This window comes from Anopheles darlingi, chromosome 2 (genome assembly GCF_943734745.1).
Source record: "Anopheles darlingi chromosome 2, idAnoDarlMG_H_01, whole genome shotgun sequence".
Classification (NCBI taxonomy): Eukaryota; Metazoa; Arthropoda; class Insecta; order Diptera; family Culicidae; genus Anopheles; species Anopheles darlingi.
In genome coordinates, this window is record NC_064874.1 from 51,251,081 (window position 1) to 51,272,983 (window position 21,903).

The window sequence follows — 21,903 nt, forward strand, 5'->3', positions numbered from 1 at the left end:
TCAGGTTGTTGTTGTTGTTGTTTTTTGTTTATTTCTAAAGCTGTCGTAGAACAATCGTAATTGTTCCAAGATTCAATTTGTAGCGTGTATCAGATCACGCGACATGCCGCTCGTCTGATGGTTCGGTGTTAACAACTTAGATCCGAGCTCGCGAGGATGAGTTGACACGAAATTAGCAGAACGAACTAGGTAAGCAAGCAGTGACTACTACAGCTTGGTTCTAATTACGCTGCGTTCCATTCATTAAACCGATTCCCAGGGTTTGTATGAAGTGATACTTATTGTCACACAGCGACGATCACGTGTTTCAAGAATGTTTAAAAGATTGTGTAGATATATCATAGTAACCACAACAAATTAGTGAAGCCGTCAACACTTCCGTAACAAAACTCATGGCGCTGAATGGTATAAATGAACTGCTTCTAAATTAGGTTTTGCATTTAACAAAAGTTCCAATGACACGTGCCAGACATGGCGTTAGTCATGATTTTAGATAGTGTCCCGCACTGAAGTGTCTGATTATCAGTAGGTTATCATACCACCATTTAAATCATCGTCGTCTAAATACTGTAATAGATTGCATGAAAAATAAAGATAAGGCCATGCAAATAACGGGGCTTATTTCATGTCCGAGTACAACATAAGTAAGAGGCTATAAGAAGCAACATCAACGACGAAACAAGGAATGATGATCGCGAGGAAGAAAAAGAAGAAAAGTCCCTTCTACTCCCGAAATAGTGAACTAGTGAATGGTCTTTCGGATGCTTTCTTCAACGAGCAATGCGGAAAAATGCAAAGAACTTACGAATGCGCTTTCATTTGTTTGCACTGATTTACTTTGTTTACATTTGCAGAATGCAATGGATTTTTTTTGTGTCTCAAACTCGAAGAAAACTACCATATCGGGTTTAAAGTTATATTTTTAATCACGTTTTCCATTTTCAACACATTTTTCGATTACCACTGCATTGTTTGAATTACTTCTCTACTAAAGGTTTGATAGAAACACAACTCACCAATTTCGACACACTCCCTCTTTCTCGCTTAATTTCAACCTCGTTGCATAGTTTGCAGCGAGTGCGACAAACCGCATAATTATGACAAACTCTAACTCAACCTACTCATTCCACTTCAAGAGACATGCTCAAAATTGAATTCAATTCGTTCTTCCAATCGGCGATGAAATGATTATGAGTGGTTTTAAGTTGTATAAAATTGATATTTCATGCACTGCTGTTATTACTCGCTAAAGATATTATCAAGTACATGTTGCTGCTTTCACCGAAGCCAGCCATTCCACAATAATGGAGGAAGCCTCTTTTAAAAATGCCGCAATCTCTTCGTAACGTTTCTTTAACGGTGATCCAGTTTCCTTTTCCCTGTGTTTTATGTGCATTTATGTGTCCTGTCTGATTGTGTATGCTGCTGCGGCTACTGTTTTTGTTCCTTGTGTGTGCATATGTGAATGGTTGTTTTATCTCCGTTGATTCATCAAACACAATCATTCTCGATCAGCTGTTGAAGTAAATATGCTAGTCGAAAGAACTATTAAACAAATTTATATTCTGCGAGTGCAAATTTAGTTAGTTTGCGCATATCAATTACTTCTCTCTTATGCTCCAAGTGATAGCAATTTTAAGTACGACTACTACTACATTTCAATTCGAGGAGCTCATAGCAAAATAAGAGGTTATTTTTGGGTTTAACCAACGAATTCTGCGTTCGTCACGGCCATTTGTTTTTATAGAGGTCTAAAAGCGATATCAAAAACCAAAAAAAACATCGACAACTAGTTGCAACTATGTTTATTGATGTTCTACTATTCAAAGAGAGGCAAACCATCATTTCGCTTCAGCTAAGAAGAATTCATCATCAAAATCGATTTTTTTTTTCACGACGAGTCCATTGTTCATGTTAAAGATATTCTTGTTTGTGCAATTGCATGTAGTCAAGTAATTATATTAGAATTGTAAGTTCTTATTGTGTTTTCTGTATCGATTTTTGGCACCCAATAACCTGTGTTTTCCAGATGGCTATTATCTGTTCTGTGAGTGACTCTGGTTGCTATCGTTTAAGTAAATATATTAACGTAGATTATCATTCCATCTAGTCACTCACATTTATTATGAACTACTATCACTAGACTTCGGATTGGGTTCCCTCATCGAGTTTCGTCAAATCATCTACTAATAATCGTGATAGGGAATGACATTTTATCTATCAACGAGGCAAAACATTGGATAATTGCCACCTAGTTGCAGCAAAAGGGATGAGTTTATACGAAATGTAAAAAAGTCCGTTAAGCGATTTTGATTCGTGATTCATCAAGACATCAAATACATAAAATAATTTTACGTTTTCACACTCACATTGCTTGTCCATATCGTGCCTGCACAGCGTAAAAGCAATATCAGCCCAGCATTCTTAGTGAATAAGATAAAATACTACAGATAACCAAATTAACAGATAACCAAGTAAGAAATACACTTAATGTTAGATAGACTGTCATCTTATCGCAGTGAAGCAGAGCAACAAGTCCTCTATACAAGAATGTATTAGTTGCAAGTGAAGTCAGATTCATTCCCTGAAATTCATACACTTTCATATAATAGTGACAAAAAACCAAAAAACTATATGGTTCAAGTATAGAGGCTAACGACTTTTCTCTTAACTTAAGCATACAGCAGGAATCATAAGGAATCACTTTTGAAAACAAATATGAATGCACAAAACAAAATCTGTTAAATGAAAACAACTAAACATAATCAATTGCACGAACTCCTTTCAAAAACCAAAGCACAATACTGTGACACCGAATGTTAGACAGGGCAGTAAATAAGGACACTGGAACATAAGTAAACCAATCAGCATTTATAACCTATGAACGGACATTTACAATGTCAACACCACGAATCGAATTATTGCTGTTTTGCAGGTAATGTGCGAAATTAACAAAAATGGAAACCTATTCCTGCCAAAGTAACGACCCCTACAAGACGTAGTCAGTTGCATTTCTCATATGTTCGGCTACTTCGTCTCTATCGCCTTCTGTCTATGAGCTGCTTATTGATTAATTTATGTATATCTTGCCTTTCTGCGTAGTGTTGTTGAACGTAGCAACTAAAATCTTAGTTTTGAGGAGCGATTGTAGCAACCAATAATGAACACTGGTCAATCACTACAAGATCGGATTGTGTTTTGGAACAGTAATATATAGTATGAGTTATTGTTGCAGTATTTGGTTACTGTAACACTCTTGTTCCCTCATTTTAACGTCGGTAATGATAAATGGAAGAAAGTTTCAGAAAAAAAACATAGCAATAACGGATGATCACAATGATGATGATGCGCATGTTTCACGAAGTTGTTAGGAACGGCATATTGTTGCTACAGTCTTCCACTGTATTCGAACGGTGTATGATTGGTGAATCCTCACGACTGTGAGCCGGAGCTTGCAGCCGAACCTGACATATGCATCTTCGATGAAAGCTGCATCTCGGAGAAATCGATCTCATTAGAATCGATTGACTGTATCGAAGTGCTTTTAATCTTCCGCAGATTTAACGCCATTCCGCGGCTCTTGATGGCAGTGAGCTAGGATCGTTTGAACCAGGAAAAAATAAAATCACCATTAACATCAAATAGCGATGGATCCTATAACTAATGAAGCTGGCGGAGGACAAAGATGGTGCTCAATCGAAATGTGTTTTGCATGCACAACAAAGCATTACATACAGAAGCGAACATGAGCTACTACCAACAGAATTAAGGTTGCACAAAAAAAACGGAAAGATTTTAATTATGTAGAAAACATTTGAGCAGTCCGGGCATGGAGGGAAAAGGGGGAATATACTGATAAGTCGATTGAAAAGAAAGGTAAGGGAGGGAAGGGCGTGGAAGATTTACTTCTAATGCATAAAGCTTGTTAACCTTTTGCGCCTCCAAGATTCCGTTCGTTGTTGGTTACGATTCCTTTGGCACACGATTCGGTTTTAATACTCTTTCGGCTGCAAATTGTGGCTCCAATTTACTGACAACTGATAGCGCTGATCCAACAAGGTTTGACTGATTCCGGTCGAGCTACTAATTTACCCGAAGATAACCATAGAAAGTGATAGCTTTTCAAAAAAGCGATCACAAAGATTCTGCTTCATTTCTATGAGTTTCTGCCGTTTGATAGGCAAACAATAGCACACAAACTAGCGTCCACAGTATATGTCGATGATTCACTATGAATTGATGATGTTACACTACTTTTACGATGAGTAATTACGATTAATACTGCAATGTTATAGATAATCTTTGTTGATTTTCTAAATCCTCTATCATCCCGTTCTCGAACCGAAGATGATGAGTTATGTCACTTCTAGATGAAAAAATGAATCCGGCTTGTATAAATCATTACAGCAGCGCAGCAGTTTGAACCGAATCCTACGCTTCGAATTTCGGCAACGCCTCTGAAGTCGTCCGGGTAAGATGAATAAGGTGCGATCGTACACTGCTGTTCTAGTCTCCAATGTATCAACGCTTTGTGCTTCGATGCTTTGCTTGTATTTTACGCTATCCACTTCCATGGCTCTGTCTCTGGGCTGGTAATGGGTGTTGGGAACTAGATACGCAGATCAAACAGGCCACAAAAGGGTCCGGCGTATTGCAGGTGAAGGTAAGCGCATAAAGTTAGATTTCCCAAACCATAACCAGCGAAGCACACACATATGGACATACGGACCGAGTGTGAAGAAAGGAGACGGTAAATTCGAAGAGAAAATCAAAAAGAAATGCATAAAGTTTTAATTTTTTGATTCATATTTACAGGTATATCAATCAATTCTGTCAGTATGTGTGTATGTGTGTGTGTCAGTTTGCCTTTTATCTACGATACGGATGTTCCAAGTGATAGTTGGTTACAGATTAGTGAACATCGATAAGCGGCTGGGGGCGAGATTACAAAAAAGAGAAATTCATCTTTACGTAGTATATCTTTTAAAGGAATTAATTTTGGCTCCTCTCTATCATTCCGCATCATCGACCGTCACTACCATCAATCTTTTCGAGGTCATTTTGTGAGCTTTCTATACGAGAAAGGATCACGTTGTCTATACTAGAAACGCTCTTTTGTTATGTATGTGCTAGTTACTGATCCAGCGATTAAACCGTATAAGATAAACCCAGTATTAAAGGAGCAACTGCACAATTACAAACTCGTGTGAATAATGCATTTTTAGTTAATGTAACCGCTTCAATGTATTGATGTGTATTGTGCGTGCCGCAGCTGTAAAGCATGGCAGCTGTGTATTTACATGTGCTGTACCGATCAACTGACTGGAATAATTTGCACTCTTACCTCAGCCTTTAATTCGGCGACCTTGTCCTGCAGATCTCGTACCCGATCGGATTCGTCTAAATTCGAACGTAGCTCTCCCTCTGCCAACATTTCTGAATTCTGAATGACGAAAAACAAAATTTGTTCACCTCCAAATACAATAATATCAAAGGATATACGTCGAGACTCACCTTCGTTTCCAGTCTTGATATTTCCTGCTTCAGCTCTGCCACCGTTTGACTTTGCTCAGTAAACTTGATCTTTACATTCATGAGCTCATCTTTCATGCGAGATTCGAGATCGGAATACCGGTGTTGCTGTTCCCGAGCCTTGTTTGCCAACTCACGTTCGCGAACCAGTGCCTCTTCCAACTCTTCCTTCAACTTTTTACTTTCCTCGTCCTGGCGGCGAAGCTGATTGGTCGATACTTGGACTTGTGTTTCAAGCTCCATCACCTTCAACCGCAGCTCTTTTAGCTCGGTCAATGTTTCCATCTCTCGTATCCGAGTAGTCATCAGCTCCTCTTCCAGCTTCTGGAGATCCTGCGAACGTCCTGATTCCCAGAACAGTAGCTTTTTCGCTCCGGAATCGTTGCTTTGCGTCGGATCGTTACGCTGTTCGGACAACTGCCGTTGCCACTGGGTGCTGAGCTCTTGCACGCGCTGCTTGAGATCCTTAAGAGAAAGGCTCGCCTCGGCTTCCCGCAGTTTACTCGCAATCAGCTCATCCTGCAGATGGGCTACCGAATTGTCCGTGGTCGTTTCTCGCAACCTTTTTTTATCCTAAAAGGAACAGAAATATAGATTTGTATATGATTGGCTATGAGCAAGTACACGCGCAAAACTCACCTCCTCTAGTTCTTGGATTTTGGTCTTTAAGTTGCGAATTACATCCTCGCTTTCAGCAAGTCCTTGTCGTACCTTGACCAGCTCCTCTAGCAAACAAGAAACCATTTCGTCGCGCTGCTTCAATGCCTCTTCCTTCATGATCAACTCATCAAATGAATTCTGGCGGGAATTATTCTATGTTGGAAAACGCGCAAACAGTATTCATATCATAAGTAAAAATTCCGAACAATTGCAAAATATGTCTCAAAACATGCATTTCATCAAATCCGATATTGATACAGCCAAATATATGGTTTTATAAGGATGGGGTGAAACTATGAAAGCAGAAAGTTCAAATGGTAAAAAATGGAAATAAACAACTCTTCACCTAAAATGGGGACTGATTGCAAGCATGATAACGTTTGACTTAATAGGATTAAATTGTTAGATTGCGTTCCAATGAATGCTCTATTAATGCATGAAAAGCATTATTGAATATCGAATGGTTGCACTTAACAGAAGCAATTACTGCAAATAACACGGTTGCACTGTTTTTGCAAAATTAAATGAAAGAGCTATGCACTTTTTTGAGGTATCAAAGACTAAGCAAACTGCGATGAATATTACCAAAGAAATAACAAATGCTTATAAATGCTGGAAAACGAACTACTATGCCGAAAATGAAGATCAGGACACGCATGATCAAGTTCGCATGATTACAAAACTTACGGATTCGAGAGAATTGTCTGGATTCTATAATGTCCGAGTTTTTTCCGAACGCAACACGCATGGATTGAAATTCATGAACGAAGTAGAGAGATAGGAAGACAGAAACAGAAACGAATTGTTACATCCACCTTCTTCCCACCACCTTTAAAGTAAGCCAAAGAGTGCTTCTAGCTTCGAGGTCAACCACCAAACGACGGCGATCATCGTACGTGAGGATCTGCAGAGCGCACATTTGGATTTCTTGTGTTTACTTACATTTTCCTGCAACCGTAAGCTAAGTGCCCGCACTTCCTCGTTAGCCGTTTCTAACTGATGCGATACTTCCAGATGCGCCCGTCGCAATGCCAGCAGTTCAGATTGAATCGCGTAGCTGGTTTCTTCCTCCTCGGCCCGCGATACTTGTCCCCGTACGAGCCGATCGGCGAGCTCAGCACTCTCTGCCTCAAGCAGTTCGTTTCGTTTTTTAAGCAATCGATTCTCACTACGAAGTCGCTAAAATACCGATAAAATGGCGAATTCATACAACAATCAATATGGCAAACTACCCGCAATGAGCATCTTACCCTTAGCTCAACCATCTCCTCTTGCTCCTTTTTTCGCAAGTCGGCGTATTCTTTTTCCATTTTCTTCATCTTTTTTGTGTTGATCTTCACCTGAAAGGCTAGATTGAATAATCCGTCCGAGTCGTTTTCCACCTTTTGTGGAAGTTCCTTCTGGAAGTACTGTACAAATGAAGAGCACGACAAACAGTGAACATCATAATATTTCGGAAACACGACTTCTACCAAAGATATCTAATCTTACGATTATCGATACGAGATAAGATAGAAGTTATCTTATTAAAATAGGATTATGCAACAGCAACCCACCTTTAGCATTGCTTCCATATCCAGCGACAGCAACGTATCTTTACCAATGGTAAGCAGTGCAATGGCGACTTTGAAAATAAACTCCATTCCCTCCGATAGGAACACGTCCATGATGCGGCAGCTAAGCGTCAGGTTGAGAGCTGTCGTGTACAGCGTCAGGAACCAGCTAGACGCATACATAGACGTCTGGAAGCTTTGTGATTGGAAGTGCAGATGTAATTCTGGAATCTGCTCCTGTACGATGCTTTCCAGCTGGTACATGCATAGCCCCAGCTCAGCCATCGATGGTTTGAACATGTCCCGCATACGGTACTGTTGCATTATCTGCACTAACACAGCAAATGCTTCCTCCTCTGGCATCTGTAGAATGTACCCAAGATGTGTAGTTTGAAGTGATGTGAAGCAATCAATGGGCGGTAAAGGCATTCGTCACTGCTTACCTGCATTAATAGCAAACCAACGATGAAGCCTGACCCTTGACAGTATCCAACTTCCCGATCATGCAGTGAGTACGCCTTCATCACATTGAACAAGGCCTCTTGACCTAACCCATCCTTTTCCTTAAAGAAATCGTGCTCCGGGTACGTGCGTGCTATGTCTCGTCGGATAACCTTCTCGCAGGCGCTCGTTGCCTTGATGTACTCGGCATACTGCTTCTTATCGGCATCAGATGCTCCGCACAAAAGCTGCCACACGATCGCGCGGAAATGGTGCGGTATCCCCTTACGGACCAGCTCGCGTACGGTCGGGCCTTTTCGCTTCTGACTAGCCTCCCAGTCGGTGACGATGCTGGCCCACGTTGACCACACATCCTCCTCGCCGACAGAGGAAGCGCCAGAATTGAGGCTGATCTGGCTCGTATCGGAGCTTTTGCGGCTGTGCGCTGAGCTTTGAAGCGAGTTCAGACTCTTCGAGTCACTCTCGATCAATTTGTTGGCGGCCTCCAGTTTGGCTAGTAGGGATAGTTCAGAGCTGGGTAGAGTTTCGGTCATGCTCGGATTTCTTAGGCTATTGCTGTCCGATTCCGACACCGTGAGGGTCATACTAGCGGGCGGGGGCAGGAGGAACGCGCAACAGGATGAATGTATCGATTGTGATGCCGATTCTTGTGTATCTAAATGTATTTGTGTTTGTTTGTGTGTGTGTGTGTATGTATGTGTGCGTGTATGTGAGCCTGTTTAATGTAGTTCCTTCGTCTTCGAATGAACCTAGTACACCTAGTCGAATGGACCCACGATCGTTTGTGATGCTTCGAGTTTCAAATATTGATGAAATGGAATTAGTCCGCGTCCGGCGTCTCTAGCTATCTTTTTCCGACCTTGAGATTTGATTTTGCATGCTTTTCATTCTTCTTCTCACTACTATCGAAAGTTTAATTGTGCAGCTCAATGATACACGACTCGGACCGATCACAGAACAAAATCACACAAAAGATAAACAGTAATGTTTCTGTCTATGATGCTTACAACACCTTACAAGTTCGATGTCCCTCTTACGAACACGACAAATACTTGCGGGTATGTTAACTCCTTATGCAGTATAAATAAGACCGAATCTATCAAAATTGGTATCACTTGATGCAGGTAGTTGTGTACTTAGTAAAGAAATAAATATCTTGTGGACTTATAGTGTTAAATAAATTGGAGAATACTTTTCAAGGACAAAAACAATGTAACAAATGATAAATGATTTATAAAAGTAAAACAAACAAAAATACTTTACTGAAGCGTAATGAAACGAGGCGCGTGATTAGCTAACTCTTGGCCAATAGCGTAATACAAATAGTTAAACAGTAATACCAGGCAACCAAACTGACTACAACATAGACGCACACGTACAGTAGCTTAAACAGACAGCGGAACACTACAGTTTTGCAACAGTCTGAGCCGTATATCGAATGGATCCACAATACAATGAACACTGGACGACGTGTCCTAGTGCTACTAGTTTACAAGCGAGAGCAATGGGCTATGGGGGCCGAAGGATATGCAACCAAGTAATAAAGCATTTGATACGGGACTCCCAGAGGCGCTACTACGGGGCGAAGATTCGCCAGAACAAAAATGGTACACACTAATTGTGGTGTTTTCGCTGTCTTGAAATGATGTTGGACAATGTTGGTGGTGGTGTTCGTATTGTTGTTGACTGGCTGTGATAAAAGGACCCAGAGTGTCGTAGTTCCACACTGCAACGCTGCGAGGATAGCTGATGTTACTGTGTTGTCCTTTTATCGTTTTGCAATCGTAGTGGTGTAGGATCTCGATGGTTTGAGTTTCTGTTGCGTGAGGATTTCGGTATATTGCGGCAGGATGAGGCGAACAATCGTGCGTTATAGGATCTTACTGATTTCACGTTTATCGTTTCGGGTACCGTTAGGCAGGAAGTGCTTGAAGTATGGATGTGCACTAGAAGTCAACGTGTCCGCACTGTTGAAGTGCTATAGTAGCGAGCTGCAAGTAAAATAAACAAACATAATGATTAGCTATCAGACTACATCAGACTACAATTATCTCTATACCTTACACAACTTTGTGGTAAATGTAAATTTAGTAAAACATACAATTAGATTAAAGTTCACATTTTACTTTTTTAAATTCTCATTTTAAAAAACTTAATTGAAATTGAAATTTCTCATTTTTTTTGCAAATTTTATAAAAATGTTTCTACTAACATGAGTATTCCTTTTACATTCCCTTTTATCATATAATTTCAATAAACCATCCAATTAATCACATTTAATCAGACCAACCAATCTAACCAACCAATCAACCATCACTTAATTTTGTTCCAATTCTAGCTGTATCTCTACAGCTACAGCGTAAAGTACGATTCCTTTTTTTTGTGTAGCTGTGTCATAAGCATGTTTTCATCGTGCTTTAGTTGTAATTAGCATCCCGTTTTTCCTTGTAACTGTGTAACGAAATACCCTAGAACAGAAAATGGTCAGATTTCGAGAGGCGAGTATGGATGAAAAGAAGCTAACAACCAGAATCTTCATCCAACACACAGATACATCGCAAATCCCGTGTTGTGATGCTACTGTAGAGAATCCAGAAACGAAAAACAATCCCAATCGTTTCCGTATCTGCTATTTTTGCCGCTTAGCTGTGAAGATACTGTATTAAGAACAAAACAAGTCAGTTCCTTGTGCTTGAAGCCCCTATTCTATGGTAGCTTCCAGTGTACGGCTAGCATCTAGCTGCGCATCTATAAACACCTTTTGCAAGGGAGTGTTTTGCTGTTCTTTTCCGTGGTCTTATTGTTAGGAATTCTGTTATTGAAGCCTTTCATCCGCTTTGCGAATAGTTTAACATTCATTTTAATGTTTACTGAACAAGAAAGCAGTTTACTCAGATGGATGTATTTACATAGTCCACGTTTCCGCTATCCATGCCAGTCGCGGACAAATAATTTTGAACCAATCTACCAAAAGTTTAAACTTTAACTGAATTCGACTATTGTATTCTCTCAAATTTTCGGCTCACGTCTGGCAGAAAATAATTTATCTTTATGTGCTTCTTTACATACAACTCACAGCCTGTAGAAGGATTAATCCATCACTTCTTGCAGACTAAACCTATATTCCCGAAAATATTACCATCAAATGTACAGAAGTTGTCTAAGAAATGCACCAAAACAAGCATTATGAACCAAAATGCAATCCAGCATATATTATCTTTTCCCTGCTGCTGCTAAGGCATCTTCAACTATCCCCGTTGAATAAATTAATGGTTATAACACCACATGAAGTCTCGCATTTCAACTGATGATGGCATGGTTCAACAGACTAGAAACTCACTACGCTTCAACTGCTCGCCAAGTGTAGATTCTCTGTTTCATCCCTCTTCTTCGCACCTCTCTTTGCTGCAGAACAAAATACGGATATGTATCAGTATCAGATGAACTGTGCATAACTTCTTGCTTCTGATCTTCTGCTGTTCTGAGTTATGTTTTGATTTTTTCTTACTTTATTTCTTTCTTCGTACTTTACGTGTAACCCGCGAAGGCCTGCGATAATATGTAATTTTATATTCTTCAACATAAAGATAAACATAAATATCATTTACTAGGTCCGAAAGGTTACGTTGCGTTACTGCTACACAAAAGCTGTGAGGTGTGATGGGTACCGCATCATATAACTTAGCTGGATAATAATCTAAACCGCCTCAATCGCAATACCTCATAATACACTTCATGACCTTTTCGATGATATTTGTTCCATAGCGAAAGACCAACGTATCTGCAATGTAAATTTATCTTCTTTTCGATGTTGTTTGTTTGCACACATTCGCCTCTAACCGAACAAAACACCAGCCCCAAGTCATATCCATCAACGTTTCAATTTCATTTCATCTAGGTGCGCCAGGATCTATTATAATTCGTTCCTAGCCATGCGTTTCATGCTATCTAACCGGAGTAATAATAACACTAAATAGAGAAAGAAAAAAAAGAAAACTATTCGCTCCGCCGCTCGGAAGTGAGATTACACCCATACCATAGGAAATCGCGGGATGCAGGAAAAGGCCAAGACAGTAATATAATTGTCATGCATACTTGAAGCGACGATTGGCAAAATTCATGGTTTGCGCACTATTTTAATTCAATTGCTTCTTCTTATACGTATAATATTTTGTAACTGTTTGCTATAAAAAAAATCGGAATAACTAGCTTATACTTAACAGCACTAAGGATGTTTGACAATTAGTACGTGTTAAGCAAATGAACAACCTGCAATCGGGTTTGATTAATACTCCACGACACCCGCAGCCTTAAGGACTACCACGATGTCCTCGCGCTCTCTTATTACATAGCCGATGACTACACAAACCACCATAAAGATGATGGCAAAGTGAATCCCTAACCAGGAAAAACATTAGCACATACAACGTGGAAGTTACCAACGTTTCCAACATAAACGGTACGCACTGGCCAAGCGGTGGATGATTACCACATATCCGACCACTGTGCAGACCTTACACAGTTGCGGTCTGTTGCTTTTCACCATTAACTTTGACAGTTACTCATACGACAGAGAGCGTGCTCGAAATGTTGCATGAGTAGCACCACGATGTATCGCAAAATAATTAGTAAAAAGAAAATTGCTGAATCCTTTAGATTTCATGTTTCTGGGATGGACGTGTTTGGAAGGTTTGCAACGACCTAGAAGTTTGCAACCATAAGCGCAAAATGTATCTACGCCTATCTTTAAAATCATGAAATGTTTTACTAAAATATGGTATTATGTGCTAGGCATATTAATCAATTCATTTACTAAAAACGTAATTTGTCCGATATAACAATAAATAGCAAATAAGCCAATCCTTCTAGTTACATTCCATCAATTGAAAGACACATCACATTTATCTCTATAGGGCCTTTTTTGTACAAACCACAGAATAATTAGATTAAACCGTTCTCCTTCTGCGGAAGTGTTACCTATTACACAGACTAGCTCTATGATTTACATCTTTTCAAACCACCACAGTATGTTCAAAGCTCTACCTTTTAGTAAACCATCGGGAACGATTTGCAGCCATTCTCATACGGTCGCACTTTCCCTTCGTTTTTCCGCCTGTACTGAGCATTAGAGTGTGCAAACAGGTGCGTTCTTCTGCTCATTGCACAGCACGTAGAATGTATTCTGCGCGAAGGCCATGGCACGGTCGGTGCCCTACCATGGGCCCGCTCTGTACGCTACATAGGCCATATGTACGAATGGACCAATGTTAAAAAAATGTGTAAGACACGCTCCAGCTATTTTCCATCGTGTTTTAAAGCGTTGGATGTTTTCATACAGCCGACTACTACCCAACATCCGTGAGGAAAAGTCATAGAACGCATTAGCTCCGGAGTAGAATCAATAGCAAAGTTCTACAGTATCATTGCTGCAAATTCCAGCAATAACAATGTTAATTTAATAAAATTTTCCAAAACGATGGTTCAATTGAAGAACTTTCCTCACAATGAAATTGATAAATAATCTGAGCTAAAGATTCTTACATCGATGAATCATACCATGATTTGAAAAACTCTTTTACCATTTTATCAATACCATCGATTCCTTTTCACGTTTTCAATAATAGATTATGATAAAACTGAGCCAGTTTTCGTATGCAGTTCTAGCCTCTTCTTCGTCTAACGAGCACCTAATTTCCCAGCAAGTATCAGAACAAATAAAATGATTACCTCTCCCTTGTCTGCGTTAGTCCCTTCGAGACACAAATCCCACAAGCACTAAGCGCCACGTAGCGATCCTCTATCTCTACGAAATGGATGGTGGATCGATGATTATGTATGAGTGGCGAAAATGTTAACGAAACAACGAAACCCTCGCCTGTTTTGCAACTTTGTCACTGCGATATACAGAAACTCCCTGCTGTTTATAAATGTTCAGATGCTCGGCAGGGTTTTTTTTATCGCAAACAGAACAACCTGTCCAATAACATTGGTTATCTATGTGTCGCATTGCAAGCGTCCGCTCCATACCAGGCCACCATTCCTTTACAAAACGAATTTCTAACGCGGTATCATTAGTATCGATTCGAGATGTTCTTGCGAGGGACACAAACTACCTGCGCTAAACCACAAAAACCCAAAATTCATAACACCAAAATACGTCTGAATGAAGTGGTCTCCTTTTCATTGATTGTTTTAGGTATACTTTTATTTCCCCTAGCTTGTCATCACTTCAGTGCATGCACAAGAATCATTAAACCTCAATTATTCCCATTAGCAGGAGCCACGAACCAGCAAAGTTGTTCCATATTTGTACAGTATTACCTTGACCCAAACATTGGGCGAGGCTAGAGAAATAAAATTAACTGCCAAACCTGGACAACCCACTGCGCTCTTGGGTGCTATCCCACACAATATGATGTCACAGTCAGTTTTCCATGTCACACAAAACCATCGTCACTCACGGTTTCGGTAGAACCACATCGTCATGTTGGGGTTTTTGGGGGCTAACTGTTCCTGTTGATTCTCCTTCCTTTCGGTCTACAGTCATTTAGACATTGCCGGAGGCCATTAATATATTATTTTTTATTCAATGAACTCCTTGACACCATATTGGGCGAGGTTAAGCCTCGCCTATGTATAACGTTATAATGTTCTAAAACCATAAAAAATGGATCGCTCGTACCTCAAAAGATAGCTGGAGTCGGAGGAAAGGAATATGACAAGCACAATACACACGCTTTTATGGCGCATTCTAACGATTGCTGGTAAAATTTCTCCCTACTTAAGCCACCTTGAGTCGTATAGAACCAGTCTTATTGTTCAAATGGGACTGATAGCAACCTTTGGCTTATCAATGCCCTGTCAATGTGAAATTGAGTGCGCAAGGTGTCGCAACAACAAACAAGAACAAACAAGCGCCAGTGTAAAAGGAAGCTCCCAAGAGACTCTACTCAAGAACATTTAAGGGGCTCCTTTACTTACCACGCCACAAAGTACGGTGGCGCAGGTACGAGCTACTAAGGGCCATTCGTAAGAGTTATGATTCATTAGTACCTTTTTACTTTGTTTAAAATTGTATAATTTTAGCATATAAAACAAGCCATCGTACAAGGCAAGGAAACAGCTCACTCTTTGTACGATCTGAACGAGATGAAAATGAAGAATGAAATGGATGAATAGCACTAATACATATCCTTCATACATGTTTCATGATAATTTTGGCGCAACAAAGGCTCTCTTTGTTGCATGTTTATAGTGTACATAAAATATAGAGACATAATATAATGTAGGTTTTATTCGAAATAGATTACATCGTATCACCAACGTGCTTCTACCAAGTGAAGCGATCACATTTATACCACAGTCTTCAAAAGCGATATTCAGAACAATGATTTCTCTTTAAAAACCGGTCGACAAACAACATGCAAGAATGAAATATTATTTAGCTCCTTGGTACTCCTAACGGAGGCTCTCTGTGACTATCTTTATCTTGTCAGTGGGAGGATCGCCAGTCATCAACTCACCTGCTGTCTGTACAGGTAATGGTGCTAGAACATTTCCAGAGCAGCATATGACGGAGGAACAAAAGTATCCACCATGATTCACCACAAAGCGAACCATTTAAAGAAAAGAAGTAGGCATCAACACAACAATACAATACATTCCACTATTTAATAAAGCAGTCAGTCAACGTGGCTTTTTAAACTTGATTTTTTCTTGAAAACAGAACATGGCGGATTAGATAAATCATTGGCATCCGAGGGATGTAGCGATTGATTCCAAAATAGATACTACGATAGCAAATTTCGTATGAAATTCTATCATAAATAATGAAAATCGATAGGTATACACCATCAAATGAATCAATTCTTATAAGACATGTCACAATTTACAAGATTTTTCCTTAATAAACCATACCGTTGCCGACAAAGCTTTATGAGGAGAGTATGCAGCGCAATATTTTTACAAAAAAAATCTTTCATTCAGAAACGGATATACCAGATTATGATTCAGAAACTATGCATCATCAAATAGAGACGTGTGCTCTCTGGATATCGCTATTCCACAGTACTTGCCAATATTTAGAATGTCCTCAAAAACATTTGCACCACCACCTGGGTAATTAGCATAGCATCGGCTCAATGCAACGTCATCACGTCTAACGCGCAGCCAATGATCCGGACACACGTGAAGAAGGAGCCACTGTTTGCCATAGAGTCTTGGTAAAGCAACTGCTGCCTATCCGATTGCTGGTTGAGGCAAAGCAATCCGTGAGTCAATTCTTCTTTCTCAATCCGTTTTCTTCTCGTCCGATTTTGCTCTCCGGTCATCTATAACGGCGAAAACATCGAACATGACACAAGGCGTAAGAGTACCTACCACCTTATGCCGTCGACCCCGGCACACGTTTGAACGGTACGCAACGATCGAAGTTTGACAACTCAAACTCATAAGCTTGAGTAACATAAATTAGGTCAAACAGTTGAAGCTCTAAGTGTGAGCAACGGATATCTAGAGGCGTGGCACCACTGCCCGGAGCAGTAACAAGATGTGATATCACAGATGTGTTACGACATAACGATAAGGTTTTTGTGTGGGTTATATATTTTTTTTATTGGAACTGCTCGGTGGCCAACCATAACAGAGTGATGTATAGACTTTGCACTAGAAGTGCTACGTGCTCAAACAGCTTAATCCCAATCCGCATGCGTATGATGACATGACATCAATTTTTCATTACAACTTTCATAACGTTGCATCGCGACACAATGACCTTTTTTATGTTCAAAATAGATCGGGAACAAAATCTTTACTCGCTGCCCAGCACTACACTCCATACTGCTTCGTGTAACTACAGAGGCTATGGTCGACAGTGAAGCCTAGGCCGACAATTGCTCCCCCCGAAAACGCCCACAAATGAACGAGAACCGTTACAGCGACTACAAGAAAGCCATAATGAACACACACTACACGCTGTAGGAAAAAGTGCAATTTTCGGGATCTGAAATCCACTCACGACGTAGCGAATTTTTCAGGGAATTCTCCTATTCGCCGCCGAAAACCATAGCACTCGAGCCCAGGCATAGCGAACCGATGACGACGATCATGGACCATGCGAGTGATGTGATGTGGAGTCTCGTCAATTTACCATACAGTCAAAACCCTTCGCCCCAGTTCCGTGGGAAAACTGGGCGGAGTAAGGCATTCTCCGATGTTAAGTGCCGGAAGAAATCGCGGAAAGTAGGGCTCTCTGCGCAACGTGCTGCTCCCTAATTGCTGCACCCTTTTTCCAACAGTGCACAGAGCAGACGTTTCTGGTGATGAGCGAGATAGAAAAGGTACAACAGGCAGAATCAGGAGGACATCATCAATTCGGGCCACTGAAGACTGATGCTGCACCGACAGACAGGCAGTTATATACTAAGGAATCAATGATTGTGAAACGCACTTCAACAGATAACCATTATCAGACACATGTGCGCATACGATGTCCCATACATACGATACGGATAACCAACCTCGCCACTTCATCGGGCAAATAACATCTGGGTACTCGAGGGCCTGGCGAAGGCTGAGCGAACGCACGAGTCCTACAGGCACTGCCGCAGCACTTCTAAAACTTGCAGCAAGATCTACTATCTAGCACTAAAACACTTTAAAAGCACTTTAAATCGATCGATGGATACATTAGTGGATGGCGTACGGACTACGAAGCATTGGAGAATCGTGTCCACTAGCGGCAATGTTATGTTTTGAACACCCGTTTTCTAAAGAATAGCTCATCTGAACAAGAATATGGAGAGTTCCTTAAATCATACAAAGCAAAAGCTATGCCGATACCTATGACCGTAAATTTGAGTAATTTTTAGCCTTCCCAACATTCCATCATCTAGCGCGTTTGTACAGCGAGAGAATGGCAAATATTGACCCAAATAATAGCTTTTCCAGACCAAAACGGTCTCCTCTAATTTCAACGTAAACGACAGATGATGCACGCGGAAAAGCAGGGATCTCGGTTCACCTAGGACCACCTATTCCGCACTGGTGACATTATGTAAGGAAATTTTATCAAATAAATAAAGTACATAGAGCAACCGATCGACGTTCTACGCTGGAGTGGTTTTGTTTTCCAGCCATTCTTTTATCGCTCCGAATCGATAGAACTCATACGAGAGAACATTCGGAAAACTATATTTCATTTGAGATACGGTGCCGGCACACATATCTTGCGGAAAAGCTTCTGTAGTGATGATCATTCAGAAGGTGTATCTGGTTGTAGGGAAATTCTTGAAATCAAGCTGCAAGCACTCTAAATCGGAGCGCCAGATACCATTTAATGTGTTATGCGTCAACCTTTTTACAGATGTAGCTCCAGCGGGGGACCAAAACCAGAAACTCTAGTACGAAATAAGGTTCGGAAAAGCGTCTTTTAACACGTTTCAAACACTTGGAACCCTATCACATAAAGTACAACGACCTTAAGCATCCCAAGACTGCATGAAAACACGACAACGTAAGTTACTAGACGAACAAGACGCGGTGATTCACGGTGTTCCAAACAAACGACTGTTTACTGTTTGTTCATCTTACTGAATTGCATGCCGCCAAAGTTTACAAGATGCGGTAACAACAACTATGCCACCGTTTCTTCATTTCCAATCAATTCGATGGGCTAGACTCTCTGAGGCGGTGAAGATGATGTTTACGGTTACCTAAGGGGTTGAGCCATGCAACTGCAGAGAGGCATAAATAACTAAGCCGGGAATATCACCTACTTTTAGTTGATGCTCTCCGCTGAGAACGACTAATGGTAATGCCGTTTTATTGACTAAACTACAGTGTAAACAAGCACGAGAAAAAGTAACTCGGCTTTCTGACTTTGCAGTTTCTTTACTTAATAGTGACTCCAAACAAATTTTCAAAGATATTCTTTTATCTACTTCTATTGGCTGGGGAAGAATTGCTGTTGGATTTAAGACATTTGAATATATCGTTACATCCTGTTCTGATCGCTCTTATAAGTTTCAGGGCAGTGATCTGCAGCTCACCCTACCATACAGAACCGGCGACCCAAAAAAAAAAATGCTCCGTTGGACCACAGAAACGCGCATTTTATCGATTCTGGATAATATTTCATAGCCGTATAAATAGGGACTGTAAATGCAGGTGAATTTGAATTTTCTGGCAAATAGAACATTTTCAGCTACAAAAATGTGCACTTGCCACTGAACTTCTCTGCACCATATTGAGTCAGTTTATATAGTTTTATAAATCATTAATCTTTGGCAGGTTCTGAGGTGATTTCATGAAGAAAAAATTGCGAAACCCCAAACTGGACACTCTCGCCCTCGTTGCTTCCAAGTAAGCATATTTTAGTTCAAGTTGCCAAACCAATCCGTTGCTACGGCGGAATGTTTGATCTATTTTACTTTAATTTCCCCCATGCAATCGACCAATAGTTGAAGCGTTTGTTAAATTGCAGGAAATTAATAAGATGAATTAAAGACTTTTCCACGTTTTCGAGCCAGGGGCTATTACCCGCATCGCGTGGATATTTTATTTATTAAATTTCTCCTGATTGGTAACACTCGCTTTGCTCATACGAAACGATCTGCATCACTAATCGTTGGATTGGGTTTGCAAAAAATAAATGTGATCATTTACACCAGCGACTCGTTCCATCTTGTGCAAGACGTTTCCGAGCTGTTTCTCGTAACTTTCAACTGTTAAAAGAACTTAAATAAAACCGATATACCAGCATTAAGATGATTAATGGCTATAGACTGGTGGCCATAAGTAACAAAACTACATTCGGCCATATAACAGATTTGAGTTACCAAGACCCCAAAACCAGCCTTTCGGCCTTCTTTGCTATAGCGTGTGTGGCGTTTGTGAAGTCGATTTCGGACCTTCACTAGCAATCAAGCAGAACGATATCGAGCAAGCGTACGCTTGGTTCTTCTGCAAAACTAAAGTTTGGCAATGTATTTTTAAATGAGGTTTTTGGCGAAATCAATTGCAATTTCGCAATGAACAATAAACGATAGGTTTGAGAAAGGCCCGCCAATGAAGATATCGTGCAAGCGCGATACGTACCTGTAAGATCCGAAGAAGATCAAAATTCCGTTGCTACAGTCTGGCGCACATTCCTTCGAACTTTGTTTTGCCTCGACGAAGTGAAACTCTGCCACGACGTTCCTTTCACGCTCCGATCGTACTGGTAGTAGTCTCGGGGGCCGCAGTGTTGGTGTAGTGACGACACTAGTGTAGTAACCAGTGGTATCAGTGGGGCCGGATGGCGCTCTTTTCTTTCTTTTCCACTTCTGTTTCTCCAACCCCTTAACCAAGCGCGCCCACGATCAATCTGCGTTTTGGAGTAGTACACCCGCGATCATCACTCTCCCTTTTTCCTCCTTTGCTACTCTTCGCCGACGATCGATCGATGACTAACACACATCGGGTTGCTGCACACGTAAGCATAAGCAGTGGCACAAATCTACACAAAACGCTTCACGAGACGACGATCACCACACGCGCAACACACAGCTGATTTTTCCAATCTTTTTCCACCTTTCACACCACCATTGCACAGGTTGCACAGCTCAATACTTCTCGGCGGTATCGCTGCACGTTTGCTTTTCTCTATCAAACATACGCAGCTGCGTGATCTTGGGGGCAGCTTTCTCTTTCGTCTTTTGCTCCAGATGGAGACCGTAGCTTCTGCGACGATCGGTGGACCGAGGCTCGATGATCCGCCTGGCTCACTCGGCTAGGCGCTGCTTGCCGCGATACCTCCCATCACTGCACGGTGATAACGGATCATCGCCTCCCGCCGCACGCTCGGAAGGTTGCTCTCAAGACGGCAGCAGACGATGGATTCGTACACTTCAGCTACAGCCGACGATTGCAAAAAAGCGGAAGAACTGCAATGAAAATACAGATGAAGAAATGTGCCACAACATCCACAAGAAGCGCCGCTATTTGAAGCAGCCACAGCTATAAAAAACGCCTGAAATTCAGTGAGTTGATAGAAAATAAACAAATCTTAAACAGAGTCTCAGACAACTCAAGTTTTTGATTTAATATTACTGTATCCACGCATGAACCCCGAGGAAGGATGAGAGTTTCTTGTCTGCAAAGCCTGCTACAAGCCTGTCTCGTCTGGAACCGGAAAATCTTTTCATTTCCCTTCACCACCGTACGGAGCCACCAAACATGGATAACACCCACCCGATTTTCCTTGCTTTTCACACTTGTCTCGTCAACCTGCGCACACCCCCCTCAACATACAGCCCGATTTTGCACTACCCTACGGCACCACCCTTATTTTCCTCCCGGAGCATCCCATAATTTCGTGTCGTAGTGCGCTACAGCCACAATCCTACAAATTCCTTCCAACGATGGCACTTTCCTATTTCCACGTTTTCACGAAACACGCAATAATCAAACGCCACGGCCTTTTACCTTTTTCCTGCTTCGAACGCGAATTCCGTGTCCGTGTAGGTGGAGCAGTTCCACGAAAGTTCCAACATCGTCCAAAACAAGGCCGCAGAGGCGCACACACGCGATCCCCCACGTACGCACGCACAATACACAGGAACACACTACAAAACTGCCCATAGAAAACAAGAAAATTGCCTCTGCAGCAGAATTCCGCTTTCCGTATAGGCGGTGCCAGACGGGGCGAAAACTCTAG

The 21,903-nt window shown here is 41.1% G+C and overlaps 1 protein-coding gene across 9 annotated transcripts; it reads right to left on the minus strand.

Moving 5' to 3' along the window:
• Window positions 1-902: 902 nt before the first annotated feature.
• On the minus strand, window positions 903-21,781 carry LOC125950474 (ecotropic viral integration site 5 ortholog). 9 transcript variants are annotated; one of them, XM_049678486.1, is made up of 11 exons: window positions 21,672-21,781; window positions 20,304-21,130; window positions 8,189-10,198; window positions 7,749-8,108; window positions 7,443-7,601; window positions 7,135-7,371; window positions 6,880-6,903; window positions 6,172-6,345; window positions 5,515-6,105; window positions 5,345-5,443; window positions 903-3,594 (listed from the first exon to the last, which is right to left on the minus strand). In XM_049678486.1, the coding sequence occupies exons 3-11, from the start codon at window positions 8,789-8,791 to the stop codon at window positions 3,433-3,435; spliced, it is 2,409 nt and encodes an 802-aa protein (XP_049534443.1). In that variant the 5' UTR covers window positions 8,792-10,198; window positions 20,304-21,130; window positions 21,672-21,781; the 3' UTR covers window positions 903-3,432. The 9 variants fall into 9 exon arrangements, 8 of the variants coding, with proteins under 8 accessions (XP_049534443.1, XP_049534444.1, XP_049534445.1 ...); XM_049678487.1 differs by having other exon boundaries at window positions 20,304-21,216; window positions 21,672-21,727; XM_049678488.1 differs by lacking the exon at window positions 21,672-21,781 and adding an exon at window positions 21,438-21,664.
• Between the last annotated feature and the right edge of the window lie 122 nt (window positions 21,782-21,903).

What these genes read in the sequence shown, in the direction of transcription:
- LOC125950474 (XM_049678486.1), bottom strand. Translation starts at nt 8,791, where the DNA reads ATGACCCTCACGGTGTCGGAATCGGACAGCAATAGCCTAAGAAATCCG. An exon ending in AGGAGATGGTTGAGCTAAGG is followed by an intron (nt 7,372 to 7,442) that starts GTAAGATGCTCA and finishes TCGGTATTTTAG; the next exon opens with CGACTTCGTAGTGAGAATCG. An exon ending in AAATCCAAGAACTAGAGGAG is followed by an intron (nt 6,106 to 6,171) that starts GTGAGTTTTGCG and finishes TGTTCCTTTTAG; the next exon opens with GATAAAAAAAGGTTGCGAGA.